Source organism: Lynx rufus, unplaced genomic scaffold (assembly GCF_022079265.1).
Source record: "Lynx rufus isolate CCGP_SWC_20201006 ecotype Redwood Valley unplaced genomic scaffold, mLynRuf1.p SCAF_18, whole genome shotgun sequence".
NCBI lineage: Eukaryota > Metazoa > Chordata > Mammalia > Carnivora > Felidae > Lynx > Lynx rufus.
Window position 1 is genome coordinate 15,538,843 of NW_025814832.1, and position 22,863 is coordinate 15,561,705.

The 22,863-nt window shown below is 43.3% G+C and overlaps 1 protein-coding gene across 1 annotated transcript in view; it reads left to right on the forward strand.

Moving 5' to 3' along the window:
* The window catches only part of TEX14 (testis expressed 14, intercellular bridge forming factor), an 89,802-nt gene that overhangs the window by 36,627 nt on the left and 30,312 nt on the right, over nucleotides 1–22,863 (forward strand). The window contains exons 8-16 of the mRNA XM_047080949.1: nucleotides 1,479–1,592; nucleotides 2,629–2,752; nucleotides 6,432–6,610; nucleotides 11,360–11,511; nucleotides 12,695–12,885; nucleotides 13,507–13,657; nucleotides 15,231–16,132; nucleotides 19,454–19,560; nucleotides 21,858–21,946. Coding sequence (XP_046936905.1) covers nucleotides 1,479–1,592; nucleotides 2,629–2,752; nucleotides 6,432–6,610; nucleotides 11,360–11,511; nucleotides 12,695–12,885; nucleotides 13,507–13,657; nucleotides 15,231–16,132; nucleotides 19,454–19,560; nucleotides 21,858–21,946 — 2,009 coding nt within the window. The remainder of the gene's footprint in view (nucleotides 1–1,478; nucleotides 1,593–2,628; nucleotides 2,753–6,431; nucleotides 6,611–11,359; nucleotides 11,512–12,694; nucleotides 12,886–13,506; nucleotides 13,658–15,230; nucleotides 16,133–19,453; nucleotides 19,561–21,857; nucleotides 21,947–22,863) is intronic.

Sequence of the window (22,863 nt, forward strand, 5' to 3'; positions counted from 1 at the left end):
CTCAGAGCGTCTACAGACATTGCCAGATGCCCCGCATCCCCCCACCCCAGAACAACTTATCTAAAAGATTACTCATGATGATGTTCTAATCTCTCTGTTTTCTAGAGTTAGAGGCAGCTTAGTGGTTACCGTCTGGCCTCTGATATAGGCCAGAGGGAATTGATTGAGGCCTCTGTGGAAGCCAGAACAGGCATCAGCTACAGCTCTCACCAGCCAGCTGTGGGGGCGGGGGAAGCAGTAATGGGATTTGTCTATGACAAAAGTGCCTGGGGTATTCTCAGTCCCCAGAGACCTGGCACCTGCAGGGTCCCAAGAGTTGTCTTGGCCAAGGTTTCTTGGCCTGCTTGAACCTGGATGCTTCTTCCCTGCCTAGAAGAAACACCTTTCCAAAAAGGCCTCTGCCAGACTCCTGAGGCCCTCTATCCCCTAGTTTCCTGCCTGTGCCACAGATTTGTTACCAGGTCCCCCCTCCTTTCTGTCCTACTGCTGTGGTCTTTGTTCAAGTCATCAGTGCCCCTCACACAGACTAGCTTCCTAGCCAGTTCCCCATTTTCTGACCACCCCTCCCTACCATTCCCCACACTGCTGGTGCTGTTATCTTTTTTTTTTTTTTAATGTTTATTTATTTTTGAGAGAGAGAGAGAGACAGAGAATGAGCAGGGGAGGGGCAGAGAGAGAGAGGAAGACACAGAGTCCAAAGCAGGCTCCAGGCTCTGTGTTGTCAGCACAGAGCTCAATGCGGGGCTCAAACCCACGAACTATGAGATCATGACCTGAGCTGAAGTCAGACACTTAACTGACTGAGCCACCCAGGTGCCCCTAGTGCTGTTGTCTTTCTAAAATGCAAACCCAGGGGCACCTGGCTAGCATTCTACTCTTGATTTCGGCTCAGGTCATAATCTCATGGTTCGATTCATGAGATAGAGGCCTCACATTGGGCTCTGTGCTAACAGCATGGATGCTGCTTAGGATTTTCTCTCTCCCTTTCTTTCTGCCCACCCTGCCCCCCCCCCAATAAATAAATAGGGGCTCCTGGGTGGCTCAGTTGGTTGGACGTCCAACTTTTGATTTCAGCTCAGGTCTCTCAGTTTTCTGAGTTTGAGCCCAGCATGGGCTGATAGCGCAGCTAAAGCTTGAGATTCTCCCTCTTTCTCTGCCCCTTTCCCACTCACACTCTCTGTGTCCCTCTCAAAATAAATAAAATAAACTTTAAATAAGTAAATAAATAGACAAACATTAAAAAATGAAAAAGAAATGCAAACCTGGTGGAGTCACTCCCTCCCTCAAATCCTTCAGTGACTTCCTGCCACTCATACTAAGTTCCAGAGGGTGCTTTAGTACTAGGGGGGTAGGGGAAGGGAGGACCCAATGGTGCAGAGTGGAGTTGCTTTATAGATTCTGTGTAAATGCCACTGCTCCTGTTTTTGCCTGGGAGAGCTGCTCATTCCTTGCTCTCACACTTTCTCCTGCCCTTGTAGTCTGGTGTGGAATGGGAGCAGGGTCACAGTGAAGGAGCTGAATCTCCCCACCCATCCTCACTGCAGCAGGGTTCGGCTGGCTGACTTGTTAATTGCAGAGCAGGAACACAGCAGGTGAGAAAGAAGCCCAAGAGCCTGGTGCATTACAATCCACGTCTCTTTACAGACCCAAGTTCAGTGCTGTACGGTTCTGGTGCTGTTGCAGAGGTGTGGAGACCAGCCCCCCTCAGCCTCAGCATTTCCTGACTGTTGGAATGGGCTCATTTGACTTCTAGAGAAAGAGAGAGAGAGAGAAAGGGAAATTAATGGATAGCCTGAGGGGTGGGAATGGTGGTGCTGAGGGGCTTAATTCTGTTAGCTGATTGACTTCCCATAACACTTGTCTCCAAGCCAGTAGCCCCTGAGGCTTTTTGGCCCTGTACCCAAGAGGACAGCATGCACAGTCCTGTCTTCATAGATGATGGCTGTGCATGAGATCCACACAACTGAGGAACTGAGTCTGCCATTGAGGACATGCCCATGGGTGTACCTTAGTACCTTAAGTTTCCTACGGCTCCAGGGTTAATCCTTTAGCTCTTGCTAAAGCAGGATCTTGGTTCATGGTTTCACACCAGGACTGCTGAGTGAATGGACCCAGTTCCTTGAGTAGGACACTCAACCCCTGCAAGAGATGTATCAGAGGCCAAACTCTTCCTTTTGGGGGAAATCAGCCTAAAGGGACCCCAGGAGGCTGGAAGGATACATATACACAATGTGGGCTTTGATGTGAGACTGAGGGGTGTGTGACTTTGGGCAAGTTTCTGACATCTCCCTGACCTTGTTTTCCTTATCTCAAAAATGAGTATAAAGTATTTCGTACAGGTGGTTGTTGAGATGATGCATGTAAAGTACCTTGATCAGTAGCTCTTGGTGATGTTGTGTCTTGTCATCATCATTGTCGATGACTAAGCCCTCAGGTTCTGATCAGTGAGAGACCATAGATTCCCCTATCCCTATCTCACCCCACCCATCCTGTTTTCTTAGAAAGACATTAGGTACAAATGGTATTTGTTTAGAATGTGTTCAAGGGGCCTAGGAGGAAGGAAAGCACTCATTTTTTCATCATATCTTTCTGCCCTCTACCTCATGTGAAGCTGCTTTTGTTTTGTAGTAAGCTGCGGCACCCGCACCTGCTACAGCTGATGGCTGTGTGCCTGTCCCAAGACCTAGAGAGGACCCGCCTTGTTTACGAGCGCATCACTGTCGGCACACTGTTTGGTGTCCTCCACGAACGGGTAAATGGCTGTTTTTGGTGAATTTTCTCTTGCTGCCCTCTCTGCTTCTCACCGCTGCCCTCTTCCCCCTACCCCAGAAGTGGAGCTCCCATTTGTGTATGTGAGGACGATAAACCTCCTAATTCTTTACTTACTAAGGGTATATAATGCACCACTTAAGGACCTGATTGGAACTAGTGTGATTTTATTGTCTGTCCTGTTTCTTCATCAAACCTCTAAGAGTTCAGCAGACCCAGAAAACACACAGATGCATTTCTAGCTAACTGTAATCACACAGCCCCTGGCTTTGTTTTCCTGTAGTTTCACTTATTTCTTTCAGGGCCTTTGCTGTAGAGAGAGGTTTGTTTATATACAGACCTGTATCACTCCCTTTCACTTTTCAGATTTCTTTGTAGGAACATCTTTCAGGGCCCATTGACTCCCTAGGAAGTGTGCTTTGGGCTGAGATGTGCCTTCAGAGAGGTCCTGAAGCATTTGTTTTTCTTTCTCTATGACTTTATTCTAAAGATCCTAGGCTGGAATGAGAAGAGACCCTCCAGAAAGAGTCCTTTCCCAAAATGGCTAGCCATTCCTCCTGCCTAAGAACTTACTAGTGTTATTTCTCTTCCCCTCCCTTTCCCTCTCCTCCCCTTTCTTCTCCTGTCATTTGATGAAGGCATACCTTAAAATGCCATTTCTCTGGGGAATAGGAGAGAGAGGTCAGAAATAAACCCAGGCTTATATGGTCAGTTAATGTGCAACCAAGGAGGCAAGAACATACAATAGGGAAAAGACAGTTTCTTTATCAAATGGTGTTGGGAAAACTGGACAGCTATGTGCAAAAGAATGAAATTGGACCACTTCGTTAGACCATACACAAAAATAAGCTCAAAATGGATTGAAGATCTAAACGTGAGACCTGAAACCATCACAGTATTAAAAGAAATCATAGGTAGTAATCTCTTGGATATGGGCTTTAGCAACAAATTTATGGATATGTCTCCTCAGGCAAGGGAAACACAAACAAAAATAAACTATTGGGACCACACTGAAATAAAAAGCTTTTGCACAGCCAGGGAAACCATCAGTAGAACAAAAAGCCAATTGACTATAAATGGAAGAAGATATTTGCAAATGATATATTGCAACTAAATACCAAAAAAAAAAAAAAAAAAAGAGGGGGGCCAAATGATCAGATTAAAATGGGTAGAGGACTCGAATAGACATTTTTCTAGAGGAGACATACAGTTAGCAAACACACATGAAAAGATGTTCAGTATCACCAAACATCAGGAAAATGCAAATCAAAACCACAATAAGATATCACCTCATACCTGTCAGAATGGCTAGTATCAGAAAGACAAGATATAATAAGTGTTGGTGAGGATGTAGAGAAAAAGGAACCCTTTGGGGTACCTGAGTGGTTCAGTTGGTTAAGCATCCGACTTCGGCTCAGGTCATAATCTTGCAGGTCATGAATTCGAGCCCCACATTAAGCTCTGTGCTGATAGCTCAGAGCCTGGAGCCTGCTTCAGATTCTGTGTCTTTCTCTCTTTGCCCCTCCCCTGCACATACTCTGTCTCTCTCAAAAATAAATAAAGAAATTTTTTTGAAAAAAGAAAAAGGAACCATTTTGCACTGTTGATAGGCATGTAAATTGGTGCAACCACTGTTGAAAATAGCATGGAGGTTTCTCAAATAATTAAAAATAGAACTACTATATGATATAGCAATTCCACTACTAGGTATTTATGAAAAGAAAATGAAAATACCAATTCAAAAAGATATATGCACCCCTAAGCATTATTTATAATAGCCAAGATATGGAAACAACTTAAGTGTCCAGAAATAGATGAATGGATAAAGAAGAGGTGAGATATATGTATATATCTATATGATATGTGTATAATGATATGTGTATATATGTATATATAATATATATGGTAAATATACATATATATAATGTGAAATTATATATATATTATATATATATATAATATATATTATATATATATTATATATTATATATAATATGAAATATGTTTCACAGATGGAATATTACTCAGCCATAAAAAAGATTGAGATCTTGCCATTTTCAACAATGTGGATGGACCTAGAGAGGATATTATGCTAAGTGAAATAAGTCAGACTAAGACAAATGTCATATCATTTCACTTGTGTATGGAAACTAAACAACCAACCAACCAAACAGAAATAGACTCATAAATACAAACTAGTGGTTGCCAGAGGGGTAGAGGGTAGGGGGTGGGAAAAATAGGTGAAGGAGGATTAAGAGGTACAGACTTAACAGTTACAAAACAAATCATGGAGAGGCACCTGGGTGGCTCAGTCAGTTAAACATTGGACTTTGGCTCAGATCATGATCTCACGGTTTTGTGAGCTCAAGCCCCGCTTCAGGTGAGCCCCGCTTATCTCCCCCCACCTCTCTCCCTCTCCCCCCCTTCCCTCTTCACCCCTTGTGGGATTCTCTCTCTTACCCTCCCTATCTGCTCCTCGCTCACTTGCACCCTCTCTCAAAAAAGCAAAAACAAAAGCCAAAATACGTCATGGAGATGAAAGGTATAGCATAGGGGGGCGCCTGGGTGGCGCAGTTGGTTAAGCGTCCGACTTCAGCCAGGTCACGATCTCGCGGTCCGTGAGTTCGAGCCCTGCGTCGGGCTCTGGGCTGATGGCTCAGAGCCTGGAGCCTGTTTCCGATTCTGTGTCTCCCTCTCTCTCTGCCCCTCCCCCGTTCATGCTCTGTCTCTCTCTGTCCCAAAAATAAATAAAAATTTGAAAAAAAAAAAAAAAAAAAAAAAGAAAGGTATAGCATAGGGAATATAGTCATGTCGTAGTAATGTATGGTGACTAAACTTACCATGGTGAGCATTATGTAACGTATAGAACTGTTGAAATATTGTGTTGTACACCTGAAATTAATATAACATTATATGTCAATCATATTTCAATAATTTTTTTTTATTTTTTAAAAAAAATTTTTTTTTTCAACGTTTATTTATTTTTGGGACAGAGAGAGACAGAGCATGAACGGGGGAGGGGCAGAGAGAGGGAGACACAGAATCGGAAACAGGCTCCAGGCTCCGAGCCATCAGCCCAGAGCCTGACGCGGGGCTCGAACTCACGGACCGCGAGATCGTGACCTGGCTGAAGTCGGACGCTTAACCGACTGCGCCACCCAGGCGCCCCAATAATTTTTTTTTTAAAAAAGAATGCCATTTCTCTGAGGAGAGACCAGTATGACTTTGATCAGTCAGCTACATTGGTGTGAGTGAATTTCTTTCCCCTTAGGATCAGTCATCTGCCCGGGGCAGGGGCTGGACTGGTCCTTTAAGCTTCCAAGTTCTCAGCAGCACAGGCTTAGATGGGTGCAGGGCAGGCTCATTGGTGGTGGTGGTGAGCCCACCCTGGATGTACATACCAGGCTTTCAGAAATGTCTCTTCAGTTTTTGTGGTGTGAAACAGCTCAGTTCAGAGAAAGGAGTCTAGGCTTGGAGCCAGAGGGCCAGGGTCAGTGGGACCTTAAGCCAGTCATTTAACCTTCAGCTTTTGGGTCCCCGTTTATAAAATGAGGACCCTAGGTAGCTGTGAGGATCAGTTGAAAAGACTTTGGAAACTGCAAAGCATTCTGTAGTGTCCAGAGCCCAGCGTTGTTCCTTGCTGTTTTATCCCTTGCTTCTAGCGGTCCCAGTTCCCCGTGCTCCACATGGAGGTGATTGTGCATCTGCTGCTCCAGATCTCTGATGCCCTGAGATACTTGCATTCCCGGGGGTTTATCCACCGCTCCCTCAGCTCCTACGCCATCCACATTGTCTCCGCTGGGGAAGCAAGGCTGACCAACCTGGAGTACATGATGGAAAGGTGGGTGCTCTAGAGAAAGAATCTGATCTGGACAGGACTCTTCCTCATTGGTGGGCTGAACTCTTCATTTTTGGGGAAAGAGGTTTCCCAAATGCCTTGACCTGTCTGTCAACGTTAGAGGGACTTTAGGGAAGTTACTTCTGCTCAGGACATTATCCTTTTAATGCACATTTAACAAGCAAGGAGCCCATATTAGCCAATATGTGTAAATGCCCTAACTATTCAACTCAAAATTTTAAGTGGCTTAATAAACCAAGGTGTGTTTCTCACTCACATTGCAGTCTAGTGTGTGTATTGGGGCACCCATTGGGTTCTAGGTTCCTCCCATCCATGGTTCACTTGTCCCCAAGTCTCAGTCCCCCACTGTGTCCTCTGCATTGCTGGTCAGTGAAGAGAGAACATGGAGGGGCACATGGTGTTTAAGGTCCAGTCTGAATTGGCTAAGTCATGGCTTCCCACTTTGCAGTCACCTCTGCACTGCAGAGAGGCTGGGAAATGTGCCATAGCTGTGCATCTTGGAAGGAGAGAGAAGGTGATGGGTGCTGATGAGCCTCACAATTGGTCACACCTCCTACTCCTGGGCCAGGTGCTTGGCTAGGTGGGCACTAAGGCCATTCCCTGCCCTCGAGGGCCTAAGCACAGTGAGGTAGGTGGAGACAAAACAACACCCTCATTCAGGGTTGGTGGATGGGATTCATTTCCTTGTTGGCAAGAGTCAAAGTCCTCCAGAGAGTTGGGGGCATGTGTCTTTTCCTGCCCCTAGGTTCTGGAAGGCAGAGGATCTCCCCTGTGCTTCTGTGCTGCCTTCTGCCTTCTGAGCCTCAGCCCGTTGTTGGTTCTGCTCTGCTGTGAAGCTTGAGCCACTGGGCAGAGCTCATGATCAGACCTGCCTATGTTGGCTTATCCTTGCCCCCACCTACCCACCAATCACTGAGGCTTTGTTTCGGAGGCTCTCTGCTGGTCATTCCTTCTTGCATACCCTCTAATGTTTTTCTCACTATGTGAAAAGCTCTATGAGGGCAGGGATTTCCGTTTTTTTCTTTAAATGTTTTGTTTATTTTTGAGAGAGGCAGAGAGAGCATGAGCAGGGGAGGGGCAGAGAGAGAAAGGGAGACACAGAACCTGAAGCAGGCTCCAGGCTTCAAACTGTCAGTACAGAAACCAATGCAGGGCTCAAACCCACGAACTAGGAGATCATGACCTGAACGGAAGTCAGAAGTTTAACCTGCTGAGCCACCCAGGTGCTCCAGGGATTTCCATTTTATCCATTGCTGTATCTCAAATGCCTAGAGCAGGCCTTCATGTGGTGGGTGCTCCGCATATGTTTTTTGAATGAATGAAACAGTCTTGCTTCCCAAACCACGCATGCCCTTAGTCCTTTAAGGGGGGAATTGGTTGTGTTTGGCTCTGTGGACCTTGGTGAAGAGTTTTTATTTTATCCTAAGAACATTGGGATGCTTGAAGGGCTTTATTTATTTATTTAGCGGATGGTGTCATGGATGATTGACAGGCTAAGATCCTTCTCGTTCCTACATGTGAAGAAGGGGCTGAGAGGAGACAGGAGAGAGGCAGGGAAGCAGTTAGGGTGTAACTGTAGTACTTGTCCACATGAGAACTGGTAGAGGCCAGACAGCTGTCCCCAGTTGAGCTGCACAGTCCATTCTCAGTTCCAGTGAAAACCTTTCAGTGTCTCCCCATTGCCTACATGATTTAAGTCCAGGCACTTTGCAGGGTGTGGAAGCCTTCCAACATGAGGCTCTACCCATAGTGCCAACCTTCTCACTTCCCATTCCCTGCTTGGCCCTCCAAAGCCTCTTTCAGTATAGGCCACCTCTCAGTGAATAACTTGCCTGTTTATCCTTTAAATTTTCCTCAGGCACAGTCTCTCACCACACCTGTGAAGCCTGTACTGAAGTTCTGGTCCCCGAGTACTTAGCATATTCCTTTCCTCCACAGCTATGTGTCTGTCCCACCAGATGGTGACCTTTGAGAGGGCAGGAACGGTGCATGTTCATTTTCAGCTCAGGGCCTGTCATGTAGTAAGTCCTCGGTATTTGTTGGTTAAGTGAACAGATGAGTGTAGATGATGGGAAAACTCGAAATTGTTCAGAATGGGATTGGTCACTTTGGCTGTGTGCTCAGCAGCAGTGAAAGCTAAGGTGTTTGGACATTTTTGTCTTCCATAACAAAGGCTTTTCAGGAAGCCTGTGAAAGAATACAATCTATTTGCTGGTGATGGAGCACCATCTGTTGTTTACATGGAGGTATAACAGTTTCTTCTGCCTGAGCTCTCTGTAGAAATGTGAATCCTAGAGTGAACTAGAACTTTGGAGATGCCCCAGCCCAATCTTGTCTTTTACAGATGAGGAAACCAAGGCCCAGAGAGGTGAAGAGCTGGTCTGAAGTTACCCAGCTATGGCTACAACCAAGTGGTAGAGGACGTTTCCTGGCTATCAGGAGAGAATGGATCAGAGGTTGAGGATAGGAAGCCCAACTAGGAGGCCACTGTGTAGGGTGTGGTGGTGACTACAGAATCAGAATAGAAGTGAAAAATGTGAGATGCATTGAGAAGCTGGTGTTCACAGATTAGTCAAATGAGGGGCTGGGAGATAACTGAGTAGGAAGGTGTGTGTTTCCTTTTGGGTTTGCTGACCTCAGAATGGAATCTCAGGCAGAAATGTCAGTCAGCAAGCAGTTACAGCCACAACGGCACATCCTTCTTTGACAGCTGATAACATGAGCTGGGATCCAAGAATCCAAAATAGCTTTCAATTCCACATTTATTTTTGGAAACATTTTATTTGTTGAATGTCATTGTCAAGGGTAACACTCCATCTCATGGTATGAAAATGACAGAGCAGTTTTTCTTATTTTTCAACTCCTTCTTAATGGAATCTTCAGAGCTGGGATTGACCTTGCAAGTGGTATCACATAGCTGTAGCCAAATGTAATTTTAATGATGTCAGAGCTGAAGCTTAGAAAAATAACTGCCCCAGAATGACAGCCAGAAAAGAAGCGCCACCCCCCACCCCCCCTACGACTATCTTTAACAGAGAGGAAAGGAGGATTGTAAGAGAAGAAGGTGAGTGGAAGTAAAAGAGAAAGGATATAAATACTGGTTGTAAGTGACTTACCCTTATCTGAACCTTAGACAAGCCTAAGAGGTCTGAGAATGTAGTGAGTGTTTCCCTTGGAGAATCAGCCTGTGAAGTGAAGAGCCAAACATACTAGGTCTTCAGAGTAGGACTAGGACTTCATACTAGGACTTCAGAGTTCTTTGGTGGGAAAACACTCCATTGCTTTTCCTGTGATATTGGCATGCTTGTATGCTGTTCACATTATACTAGGCCACATCTAACTATTTAGCAATACAACCAAAAAGTCAATACCAGCTTTCATTTCATGATTTCCTGAACTCACTGCCATCTACCAAAAGCTCTGCTGGAAGAAATATTATTTAGGGAGGTTTGCTCAAAGTCCAAGAAGCCCATCCCATCCTCAAATCTGGCCTTCACTAGACCAGCAAAGAACTTCTGGTCACTTGCTTTAAAAAAATTTTTTTTAATGTTTATTTTTGAGGCGGGGGGAGGGACAGAGCATGAGTGGGGGAAGGGTCAGGGAAAGACGGAGACACAGAATCCGAAGCAGGCTGCAGGCGCTGAGCTGTCAGCACAGAGCCCAATGCAGGACTTGAACTCATAAGCTGTGAGATCATGACCTGAGCCGAAGTCGGATGTTTAACCAACTGAGCCACACAGGTGCCTCAAAAACTTAATTCTTAACTTAGCAGTCCTCAGTCTTTACCAAATGCCTACCATAACATTCATATTAATAACTTACTTGCATAGTGCTTTATGGCTCAGAGAGTTCTCCACATGCAAGGTCTCATTAGATTTTCATGACACCTATAGATGGAAGTGGGTGCTAACTTCACCCTGAGGACTCTTGTTGGCTCAGCAGATATTGAGGATGCTATGACTTAGTTCTCAAGGAGTCTAGTTGGGACCCAGTTGAGTTTTTCAAACACATCAGTGAACCTTTGAGTGATGAACTGAAAGGACTTGTTCCCAAGAGGGCAGAGTTCAAAAGAAAAGCAATCACAGGAATTGGAGGAGTCCCACAAGGGACTTTGATAAAGCAGATGGAGCTTGAGGGGGGTCTTGACAGAGTCTTAAGTAGGCATTGAGGCCCTCATGTAAGTTTAGAGATACATGATATAAAAGACAGATAAGGTGCTTCTTCTCATGGAGCTGACTCTAGCAGAGGGGAGACAGATAATAAACAGTAAGTAAATGAACAAAACTTCAGATAATATGTGCTCTGAAGCCAATAAAACAGGACTACAGGTGGTCAGGGAAGGCCTCTTTCTGAAGAGGTAATTTTCAAGCTAATACCTTTCTTATAAGAAGCAGCCAGTCAAGCTAGGATCTCTGGGCAGAGCATGGCATGCAGAAGAAGCCAGTTTCCAGTGCAAAGACCTGAAATGGTGATGTACTTGGCATGCTGGAGAAACTCAAAGAGGGCCCCCGTGACTTGAGTGAGAGAGAGCCAGATGAGGTTGGAGGGTGGGCAGGGCCCACTCAGGTAGGTTGAAACAGCAGGCAGCGAGGGTTAGCTCAGGGTCTAGCTGGGTTTCTAGAAGCTCAAGGAGGTTGCCAGTCTTCAGAGGTAGATGTTTCACAGAGGTACTGTGTGATGGTCATGATGATCCTTTAAGACATGAGTCTGACCTTGTGTTTCCTTCTGTAGCCAGGATGGACGTGTACACAGAGACCTGACTCAAGTGCCCCTCCCAACCCAGCTGTACAACTGGGCTGCCCCGGAGGTGATCTTAGAGAAGGCAGCCACAGTGAAGTCGGACATCTACAGCTTTTCGATGATCATACAGGAGATTTTAACAGGTAGATCCAAGAGCACTTTCACTATGACCAGAGTCTCTACTCTTGGGTTGGATTTTTTTTTTTTTCACAGGAGTTACTTTTATGAAAATTCAGAACATAGGAAAAAGAGATTTCTTCACGGAAACTTCTTTGTACTTAATAGAAGATATGAGGTGATTGTCCAGAAATCTCTTTTGACTTGTTCTTTGAGACTCAGCAAAGCCAACCTATCCTCCTATTAGTGGTGATGCATTTAATCCAAGCAAAGTTGTTTTTTTTTTTTTAATGTTTATTTATTTTTGAGAAAGAGAGCGCATGAGAAGGGGAGGAGCAGAGAGAAAGGGGGACAGAGGATCCGAAGTAGGTTCCACGCTGACAGCAGCAAGCCTGATGGGCCTGGACTCACGAGCTGTGAGATCATGACCTGAGCCAAAGTCAGGCGCTCAATCGACTAAGCCACCCAGGTGCCCCAATCCAAACATAGTTTTTAAACTGAATATTGCTGTCAGTGCTTAAGGGTCTCTGTGAGGTGCCCTTTAAGAACTTGTAAACGAGGGGAAAAGACTGGCCTCTGAGAAATAAACTATGAAACCAAATACACCTAGAGTTCAATGTGTATATAAGCAGTGTCACCTGACAGATATGGAAGCCATTCAATCCTTCAAGACCCTAATGCTAAGGAAGTGATCACATATCTGAAGATAGAAGGAATCTTTCAGGAGAGGGCGCGCGCGCGTGCGCGCACACACACACACACACACACACACACACACACACACACATATATACAGTAAAACCACATTCACTGAGGAGGTAAGTGAGTGTTCCCTCTCATTTAGCAGTGTTTACAATCTGAGAGGCAAAACCACACCTTCCATGAGAGGAGTGCACTGAGCTGCCCATCCTGATGCCATGAAACATTTCCTGTGGTCTCCAGGTCTGCCAGCAGGGAGCCCACATGTACATAATTCTGACAGTACTTGTTCCTGTCTCCGTAGCAGGGATTTCCCTGGTAAATGGGTAAAGTGGTTTCTTGTCTATGACTGGTCATCCAGACAGTTTTTTCTATAAAGAGAAATTAATGTTTAAAGGGGTTGAGTGACTTAACTAAGGTTACCCCAATTACCCAATTTTACATGATTTCTTCTTTTTTTAAAACATGATTTCTTTATGTTACTTTTTCCTGTGACTTTTTCTTTACCAGATAACATACCCTGGAATGGCTTAGATGGCTCAGTTATTAAAGAAGCCATAGTCTTGGGAAATTATTTAGAAGCTGATGTAAGGCTTCCAAAACCTTATTATGATATTGTTAAGTCAGGCATCCAGGTCAAGCAGAAAGACCGAACTATGAACCTTCAAGATATCCAGTACATTTTGAAGAACGACTTAAAGGTAAGCTCTGAAGCTGTTAGGACTTTATTTCTGCTTACTCATCACAGAGGCATAGGGGGTTAGAGATGAGGAAGAAGCTAGTTGAAAGAAGTTTTGGAAATCCTCATTTCATCATATCCTTTCTGTGCTCCCAAGAAAAGGAGCTGCTAGCTGCTTCACTTGGTTAGGGCAGCAGGAAATTGATGAGGGGGGCTGGAGAAGGTTGGCACATAGTAGAGGTATCCTGTAGGCACATAATGCTATTCAGTGACTGGAAGCTATTGTTACTGTTTAAAAAATATTAGGGGTGCCTGGGTGGCTCAGTTGGTTGAACGTCTGACTCTTGATTTGGCTCAGGTCATGATCCCAGGGTCATGGGATAGAGCCCCATGTCGGGCTCCTTGCTGAACGGAGATTAAGATTCCCCCCCGTCTCACCCTCTGCCCCTCACTTCTGCTCACGCTCTCTCTCTAAAATTAAAAAAATATATATTGGTAATAACAATGAATTAGCTAATTTGGATTACAGTCAGTCTACCCAACAGGAAGAAGAAGTTTATTTGATACCTAGACCTGCTTAAAAAATACCAGTGACATTCAGATAATTGCAAATATGTCCTTGATGATATTTCCCTTATTATAGGATTTTCTCGGAGCCCAGAGAACTCAGCCAACTGAGAGCCCCAAGATGCAGAGATATGAACTCCATCCTGATGTCAATGTTTGTCTAGGACTGATGTCAGAACATTTGAAAGAGACCCCTAACTTGGAAATAAAAGAGCTAAAGGAAACAGGTATGGCCTTAACCTACAGGTTAAGCATTAATTGACATGAATGGGTTCCAAGAGTTGCAGGCTACAACTAATCAACTCCTCCAGACTGTACACATCACTTATACTGGGAAAAGATTGATGCCTTCAAGAAAAATCAAGATCCTTGAAATTACTAAGTTAAATATTTTTGGCTCCAGAACTAAGCAGTAACAGCCAGTTTATTTCTAGTATGATTATTCTTAGGAATTTATTTAATTGCTTCACAAATAAAAACGGTGATTTTTTTAAAAAGTTAATTTCATTTTGAGAGAGAGGGAGAGAGAGAATCTCAAGCAGGCAGAGCCCGACATAGGGCTCAATATTATGAACTGTGAGGTTATGACCTGAGCCAAAATCAAGAGTCAGATGCTTAACTGACTGAGCCAGCCAGGCATCCCCCAAAATGGTGATTTTTATATTTAAAACTATTATCTGCTCATTATAGAAAACTTGAAATCATACAAAGAAGAAAATTACTTATTTTAATTCTGCCACTTAGAAATAATTTGTTAATATTTTGGTGTTTCCCTCCAAGCTTTTCATATAGTTTTATAGCTTTGTTCGTACATTTAGAAATCTTAGGGGCACTTAGGTGGCTCAGTCGGTTGAGTGTCTGACTTCAGCTCAGGTCATGATCTTGCAGTCAGTGAGTTTGAGCCCCGCATTGGGCTCTATGCTGACAGCTCAGAGCTTGGAACCTGCTTTTGGATTCTGTCCCCTTCTCTTTCTGCTTCTTCCCCGCTCGTGCTCTGTTCTGTCTCTCAAAAATGAATAAACGTTAAAAAAAAAAAAAAAGAAATCTTAGAATGCAGAGCTGAAAAGGACCTTGCAGTCATCTGGCTTAATATCCTCATATTCCAGATGAGAACACTAAAGTTGAGAGAGGTTATGGCTTGCTCAGGATTCCAGAACTTACTAGAGAGCTGGAATCCAGGCCAAGTGACCATTCTTTCTGCCTCTCTTTGGACAGGGCTGGAGGCCTCCAGAATGACCTCCAACAAGCTTTCATTACTTTGGCTCCTCCATCCCATTCTTTGTAAGCTGTGTACCATCAACCAGAGGTGATGGGTGATCAGTTCTAGTGGTATTTTTTGAATTAATTGTTCTTCCCATTATGTAGTGGCTTCTCGGGCAGTGTCTTGGCTACTTTTATCAGATGCTCACCAAGAGCATAACTTTGACATGAATATTCAAACTCCTGTGTGTGCAAAGAAAGCTATGAATTTAGTTTTTAAGATTCAGGGGCCTGTAATTTGCATGTCCTGATAGTTAGGCATGTTTTGAACACATTGTAACTTAAGCTTAGAACATTTTCCCCAGGGTTTGACCCCTCCCCAATTTTCTACCTCAACTCATGTCAAAATGGGAATTTTCATCTCTTAGAAATACTCCCTCACCTCCTGGGAATGTGTCTTGTAGTCTTCCACACCTGGGAAGGGAATGGGAAACTAAAAAGTTTCTTTCTCCATTCTCATATCGCTGGAGCAACATGCTAAGGCTGCTAAGTTGCTGCATGTGATCACTTTAATCAGTTGCATGTTGCCACTCTTTCCAGCAGGCAGTCGGCTTCATTCACCCACGGAGAAAGCAACACCAGATCCTCAGGTCCTAGATCCAGGTCTGATGGCCAAGGAGACTCAGAACCGAGATGCTGCTTCTCCTGCCTGCTCTGTGATGGAAGAGGACGCCAGGGGGCCCAGCCCAGGTCAGTCTAGCCTCTGCAGCTTTGAAATCAATGAAATCTACTCAGGCTGCCTGGACAGGGGAGATAACACGAAGGAGGAGCCCCCAGGAGCTGATTCATCTGTTGTGGGAGCTGGACCAAGCCAAGCAGATGAACTAAAGTCCATGGAGGAAGAGTTGGAAAAGATGGAGAGAGAAGCATGCTGTTTTTATGATGAGGACGAGAGCTCTTCAGAAGCTGACACAGAGCTCTCCTTTGAGGACTGGGATTGGCAAAATGGTTCTCTTAGTTCACCCAGCCTACCTGAGCTAGCCAGAGAAGCCAAGGGCAATGGGAGCAATAGGTGCATGACCGAGGAGTACATCAGTAAGTGTGTGCTGAATCTGAAGATTTCACAGACATTAATGTACCAGAATGCCAATTTGCTGAGGAATACTGAACAGAGAATTGATAAACTTGAGATGATACAAAAGGGGCAGGAGGAGTACAGGTCTTTGTGGGCTTCTTCAAGAGAGTTTACAAACATTTATGACTCACCTTCAGCCTTGGGCCCCCCAGCTTCCACCTATGTTCCACCTGTCATGCAGCTGCCGAGAGGCCAGCAGCTGGACACCAGTGGCAATTGCCAAACCCTGACAAGAACTTCCATGGTGAGAGACTTTCAAGGAGGACATTTTGGCAAAAGGTCCAGGAAAAGAAGTGACTGTGGCTGGAAACCTGTCATCCAAGTCTCTGAAGAAAGCACTGGGGATCAGTCAGAGAAGAGCCATCAGGTACAGCTAAGTGGGAGGCAGGGCAGCGTGAGCAGGATCTGGAACATGATTCAGCATAGCCCCTAATCCATGTGCAAGGACTAACCTAAATACAACCAACTCATAGTGGGGTCCTCTTGGCTTTGGGAAATAAGGCCTCTAGGATGGAATTCCAAGGTAGATACTCTTCATCTCTCATTCCAAACCCAACATACAGCCCATGTTCTTTGTAATCCATGCATCAGATTGAACTATTTGAAATTGCTGTCTTATAGGTCAAAATATTCAAGTATTGACAGTTATACGTGGTTCAACTTACTAAATATGGTATCTTGGGCAGGTATTAATCCCCATTCTAAATTGTTTAGTCATTCATTTACTCACTCATTCAATAAACATTTATAGAGCCAGAGGCTATGCATTAGACTCTGGGATATGATGATGCATGAGCCACAGACTCTACCTATGAGTAGCCCCAGTATGGGACAGATGGACCTGGTCATCAAAGAAGACACCTCAAAGGAGGTGAGAAGATACCATGGGAGCTGGCTTGGCAGGTGTAGCTTGAGGCTTAGTGAGGTTGTAGCTCTTCCATGAGCTCCTTAAGGACAGGGTCTGTGTCTTACTCATTCTGTGTCCTAGCAAGGGTGCCTGGCACATAGTAGGTACTTGGCAAATGGTCACTGAGGGAATGAATAAATGAATGAGTCTGAACAAGTTCACACATGGAATGCTGGCTGCCTCTTGAACCAGGATTTTAGAGATGGATCAACCCCATCATTTTACAGAGTATGAAGCTCAAGTTCAGTGCCTTAAACTTCCTAATGTCCAGGTGTTACAGAGGTGGGGTTGAGGTAGAAGAGGTCAGCCTCATTTAGAAGGAGGACTTTTTACTGAAATTATTTAGAATTGCTGGCCTGCAGTGATAAAAAGCTGGCCAGCTTTTAGTGGGTTTTATTATAGTTTAAAAATTTTCTGCCTGTAGTACATCCTTTAATTGCCTGCACAGGGCAGACAGCTCCCCTCGCCACACCCCCCCCCCCTTACTACACTACTGCCAAGGCCCACAACTGATTAGGGGCAGAGTTCTTCACTCCTAGTTTAGTGTTCTTTCACTGTGCCCTGCTGAATGTCAGACTTCAGTCCTCACTTAAAACATTTGCAAAAGTGTTGGCATTTTTTTTTTTTTGTATAGAAAGAAGGCACAAAGAACTTACTTAGACTCTAATTTCTGTTTATATTGAAATTTCAAATTTATTAGAAAACTATTAGAAATAAGTTTTCTTGGGGCGCCTGGGTAGCTCAGTTTGTTGAGCATCCTACTGTTGGTTTTGTCTCAGGTAATGATCCCAGGGCCATGGGATTGAGCCCTCTGTCAGGCTCCATGCTGAGCGTGGAGCCTACGTAAGATTCTCTTCTTGCTCTCTCTCTCTCTCTCTCTCTTTCTCTCACTCTCTCACTCCCTCTCTCCTCTCCTCCCCTCCTTCTCTCTCCTACCCCCCTCCCTCATCCACCTCCCCTGCCAGCCATCTCTCTCTCTCTCTCTGTCTCTCTCTCTCTCTCTCAAGTAATAATAATAAAAAGGTTCCTTGTATGTTATGTTTTGGTTATTTATCACTATGTAATAACAGCAACAAAAACCCAAACTTCGTGGCTTAAAACAATAATTTATTTCTCACAATTCTGTGGGTCAGGAATATGATAGGGCTTACCTGGTGATTCTCTCTGTGTGGCATGGGCTGGGATCACTCTCTTGACTGTATTCAGCTGAAGGCTGGGATAGGCAAGAAGGTTCAAGGCCTCATTGACATGCCTGGTGCCTTGGCCTCCTCCAAGCAGCCCCTCTCTGCACTTGGCTTCTCATCATCCAATAAATAATCTCATCCAAGCTTCTCTACAGCATGGCAGCTGCCTTCCCAAGTGAAAGCTGAAACTGCTAAGCCTCTTTAAAAACTAGTCCCAGCCCTAGGACAGTATTACTGCTGCTACTTTCTGTTGGTCAAAGCCGCAAGGCCAGCCCAGATTCAAGAGGAGGGAAATAGGTTCCAGCTATCTTGTGGCAATGTGGACAACAAGGGAAGGAATTCATGGCAAGCCTCATTGAAAACCATCTACTAATACATATGACTATGGATAAAACAATTGTACCATATTGAATTTTTCTTTAAAAAATCTACCCTGCTTTTCTAGCATAATCAGGGAATAAGGCATTTCCATCTAAATGGATTTTTCAGTTAATTGAAATCCATTAATTTATCAGTTCTTAAATTTTTAATCATACTAAATGAAAACATTACAAACTTCCCATTATTCTAAATACCTATTTTGAATATATTCTAATCTTTCCTTGGTGACCATGACATTTTTCAGAACATCTGTTACTTGATGCTCCATGATAAAGTTGTTGCCCTTAGCCCCTGCTAAGGAATCTTCTCCCCCACAAAGAGTCCTCTGGAGCTCATACTTTAGGGAGCTTATGATCATTTTTGTGCATCCTCTCACTTTTAGGCATCTTGATGTCATCCCAAAATACCACATTTGTTGTCTCAATTTGCCGAAGGTTAGGAAGTACAATGAACTAAGTTTGTTAAACTTGGAATGAGCAGATCCAAAATTCTCTCTTTGAGATAAAATATACAGTGTTTAATTTACCTTTTTTTTTTTTTTTTTTTTTTTTAGATAGAGAACATGAGTGGGGGAGAAGGGCAGAGGGAGAGACAGACACAGAGAATCTTAAGCAGGCTCCATGTGGAGCCTGAGGCAGGGCTGGATCTCACGACCCTGGGATCATGACCTGAGCTGAAATCAAGAGTCGGACACTCAACTGACTGAGCCATACAGGCACCTGTGATTTAATTTACTTCTATTTCCAAAGTATTGTAGCTTTTATTTTAGTGTGCTTTATTTTCATAGCATCCTCACTGGTGGACTCAGATAGATACTACATCCCAGTTTTATGGATGAGGAAACTGAAGCACAAGACTTTCTTAGGTTATTCTGAGTAAGGGTTTGACTAGAACCCAGGGCCCCGGTTTCCTGCCACAAAGCTTGCTGCCTCAATAATAATACAGGGGAAAGTTTTGGGATTTTTTATGTCTGTTTTGTCTGCTTATTCTTCACTTGCTCCCAGTCTGTATTGGGTTCTTGGGGGCCAGCTTCTCTATCTAAAGACCTCCACGCAATATATGAGTTATTAGGTATGAAACATGAAAAGGGAAATCATCTTAGTAGGTTCAATTATTTCTGCACATTTAGCAAGAATGGCTTGAAAAATAGAATGTGAGAGTGAAGAGAAGAGGAATTCCTTCATCAAAGCACTGAAACAGGTCTACTCTTTTTAAGCTGCCAACTTTTAGTGGACCTGGAAAACAGGGCACAAGTGAACAATCGCAGCCCTCTCAAGGAGCCAAGCACAGTTTGGAAAGAAACAGGAGCCCAAATACCAGCAGGTGGGTTAACATTTTGTTCTTAGACTCTCATGTGACCCCAAAACCACTTAATGATCTTCATGTGTCTTGTCACAAAGAGACTGTGAGTGATGAAAAACAGTAACACAGAAACAGATCTTGGCAGGTTTTCTCCTTTGAATGAGTGGAAGGAGCTATGTAATGGGAACTTGTAGGAGAAAACATCAAAGGTAAAGGACCTGGCAGGTTAATCAGACAGAATTCATCATTTATCAAAAGCAAAGCACCTTGCCTTTCCAAAGCTGCCAAAATTGTTTTTCTTATAAAAAGAGATGCCAGGTACCCCATTTGCCAGTGCTCCAGAAACCAAACTGTTTGGAAACCAGGGTTGTTCAAAATAAACATCCCTGACGTCGGAGCAGGGTTGAACAATACAACTGTTAACCATGCAGCTTCTGATTTCCAGCCAAATCAATGAAATGAATTGGCTTCAGCACAAATCACAGGAAGGAGAGCATATGTGTACAGTGAGTTTTTAAGAACTTATGTAAAACATTTTATTTTGCATAGGGGCAAAATTATTAAAGGGCCGATTATTAAAGGGCCAATAAGTGTGTTTCAAGATAGACTAGTCCATCAATTTCAGTTTTTCTTTTCTGTGGTTAAATGATTTTAATCCATGGTTTTGAAGTCAGTTCTCCTGGAAAGAAGTAACTTTTTGTTTCTCTCCCAGTGTTGACTTGAGACTAGCAACAAGAGTTTGCTGTTCCTTTCATGTTGGTAAATGTCTTCACTAAGGGAGTATCAAGGAGAATACCCAGACATCTTAGTTCAGTGTATGTTACCTTTACAAAGAGAATTACTGGAGAACCAACTAACTGGCACCAAAGGGGTTAGAGCTCACATCATTGAGAGAAGCAGATGCGGTGACAGTATAGGCATTAGGTGGTAAATCAAAGCCCCTATTCACCGTGTTCCCCCCAAAACACAAAAAAACAGACCAAAGAAAAGTTTGACATTTTGCTGCCAATCCACCTAGTCTTTTTATATCTTTTTTAGATATAAATTTATAATTACGTGTAAACATATATAGGTACTTTTATATCCTGATTTTTCCCCTTACATTAGAACAAGAGCATTATCTCACATTATTGGAAAACCTTCTGTGAACTCATAATTGTTGGATTTCCCCCATTGTTGAATTTTAGGTTGTGTTATTTTTTTGTCCGTTTTGAATAGGGCCACAGCGACTTGTCAGTGCAACTCTTTCTGCACTTTGGAATTATGTCCTTGATGGATTGTCAGAAGCAGAGTTACTAGGTGAAGGGTTTAAACATTTTAAAGATAACTTGATAGCTGCTGTCAGATTGCTCTTTAAAGAAGCCAATCAGATTTGACCTTTCTAATTCAGTCTCTCTGCTTTCTGGTCCAGCAGGGAAGTAGGGCATTCAGGATAACAAGGAATTCATATATATGCCACAAGTCACACATTTTCAAAGGGTTAGTTTAATAGATGATAAGATACATATATAATCATGGATGTGTAGAGGAAAAGAGATTCCCTTGTTTTTCAGATGAGGAAACCTTTGTACAGAGAGATTAAAGTGTGCCAAAGGCAGGCAGCTAATTAGTGGTGGGTAGGGTCTGGAACTCAGTGAAACTAAGCTGAAGATCTCTGAATGTTCTTCAGGTTCCCTGGTGCCTTAAGACCATGCTTACAAATGTTAGTTATTGTGCTATCACTGATATGCAGGTGGGCCTGTCATAAAAGAATTCTGAACAAAGGGTAGGAACAGTTACTGAACCATCACCTGTGTTCTGTGGCATTGTTGGGGTCGGGGGCTCTGCAATAGCTCAGGGACTAGAAGTCTGTCTACCGAAACTGTTTCAATTGTGGGGTTTCTTCTACCTCTGAAAAATTTTCAAGAGTACTTTTAGAATCATGTAATCTGAATTTGGAAACTGAAAAAAACCTCAGAGGTCTTCTAGCCCAGTCCTTTCATTTCCTAGCCAGGGAAGGTCTAAAGAGTCTAGTGCCTGAACCAAGTTGACTCAGCTTAATAGTGTACTTTTCCCTGTGCCAAGCCACCTGAAGGGACCTCTGGTGTCATCCAGCCCTGGCCAGGCCTCTGCTAGGTAAGGAGTCTTGCTGTCAGAACGCTGGGGAGTCTGACACTCTCTGGTGGCAGGCAGGAGTCAGTGCAACCCCAGGAATGGCTCTGAGAGGAGAGGATGGTCCGGGTGGGCTGGAGCTGCAGGGCTCAGGGTTGTGTCAGGAACTTGAGCAAACTACTATATTTGTGTCTACCCTGTCCCCCCCACCCCTTTATATAATTTAGGATCAGTGTGGAATCTGTGTCTTCTGAAATTTGTCATACAAAGTTAAGAAATAACGAAGATGATGGAGAGGTACACTTAAAATGGAAATGTGAGTAAAACATCCTAAGTTCTGTTGGGCAAAATGAAATTTAAAGTATATTTCTAACCTGCTTGTTATCTCTAAGTACACAGCCTGTATTGCACCAGCCTCCCACATTCTTTTCTACTGTTGGATCGTTCCAGTTTAAAAGCAAGGCTTTCTGGGGTGCCTGGGTGGCTCTGTTGGTTAAGTGTCTGACTCTTGATTTGGGCTCAGGTCATGATCTCACGGCTTGTGAGTTCAAGCCCTGTCAGGCTCCATGCTGACTTCTTAGGACTCTCTCTTTCCCTTTCTCTCTGCTTCTCTCCCTCTCTCTCTCTTTCTCTCTCTCTCAAAATAAATAAACTTAAAAAAATACATTAACAAAATAAAAGCAAGGCCTTTCTGACTACAAATTACAGGAGGGAAATGCTTTTTTCTTTCTTCTTTCTTTTTTTACCATCTAGTCAGGAAAGATAACCTATGTCTTTTAACATTGTTTAAATGAACATATTTTGTGTTATTAGTCCAAAGAAAAGAGATTATCAATCCACCACTGTGTATACTGTTTTGTTCAGTGATTTTTTTTTCTGGAAAAAACTTTTTTCATTTCTAGACTTTATAGGAATATTTCCATTATATATATATACTATATATATCACTATATATATATAGTATATACTATATATATCAGTATATAATACTGATGATTATAATACTAATATATATATACATATGTATATATACTGATGCATATTACATAACAACTATAGCAAAAACAGTACACGATATAGAAATTTAATATATAACATTCATTATTAAAGAACATTCAGTGTCACTTGGATATACCTTGTGGGCATTTTCCTTTCGTATCAGTTTTATCTTTAAAAGGGTACGATGTCTATGTATTTTAATCCTAATGTTAAATGACATTAGCAAAAGTATAG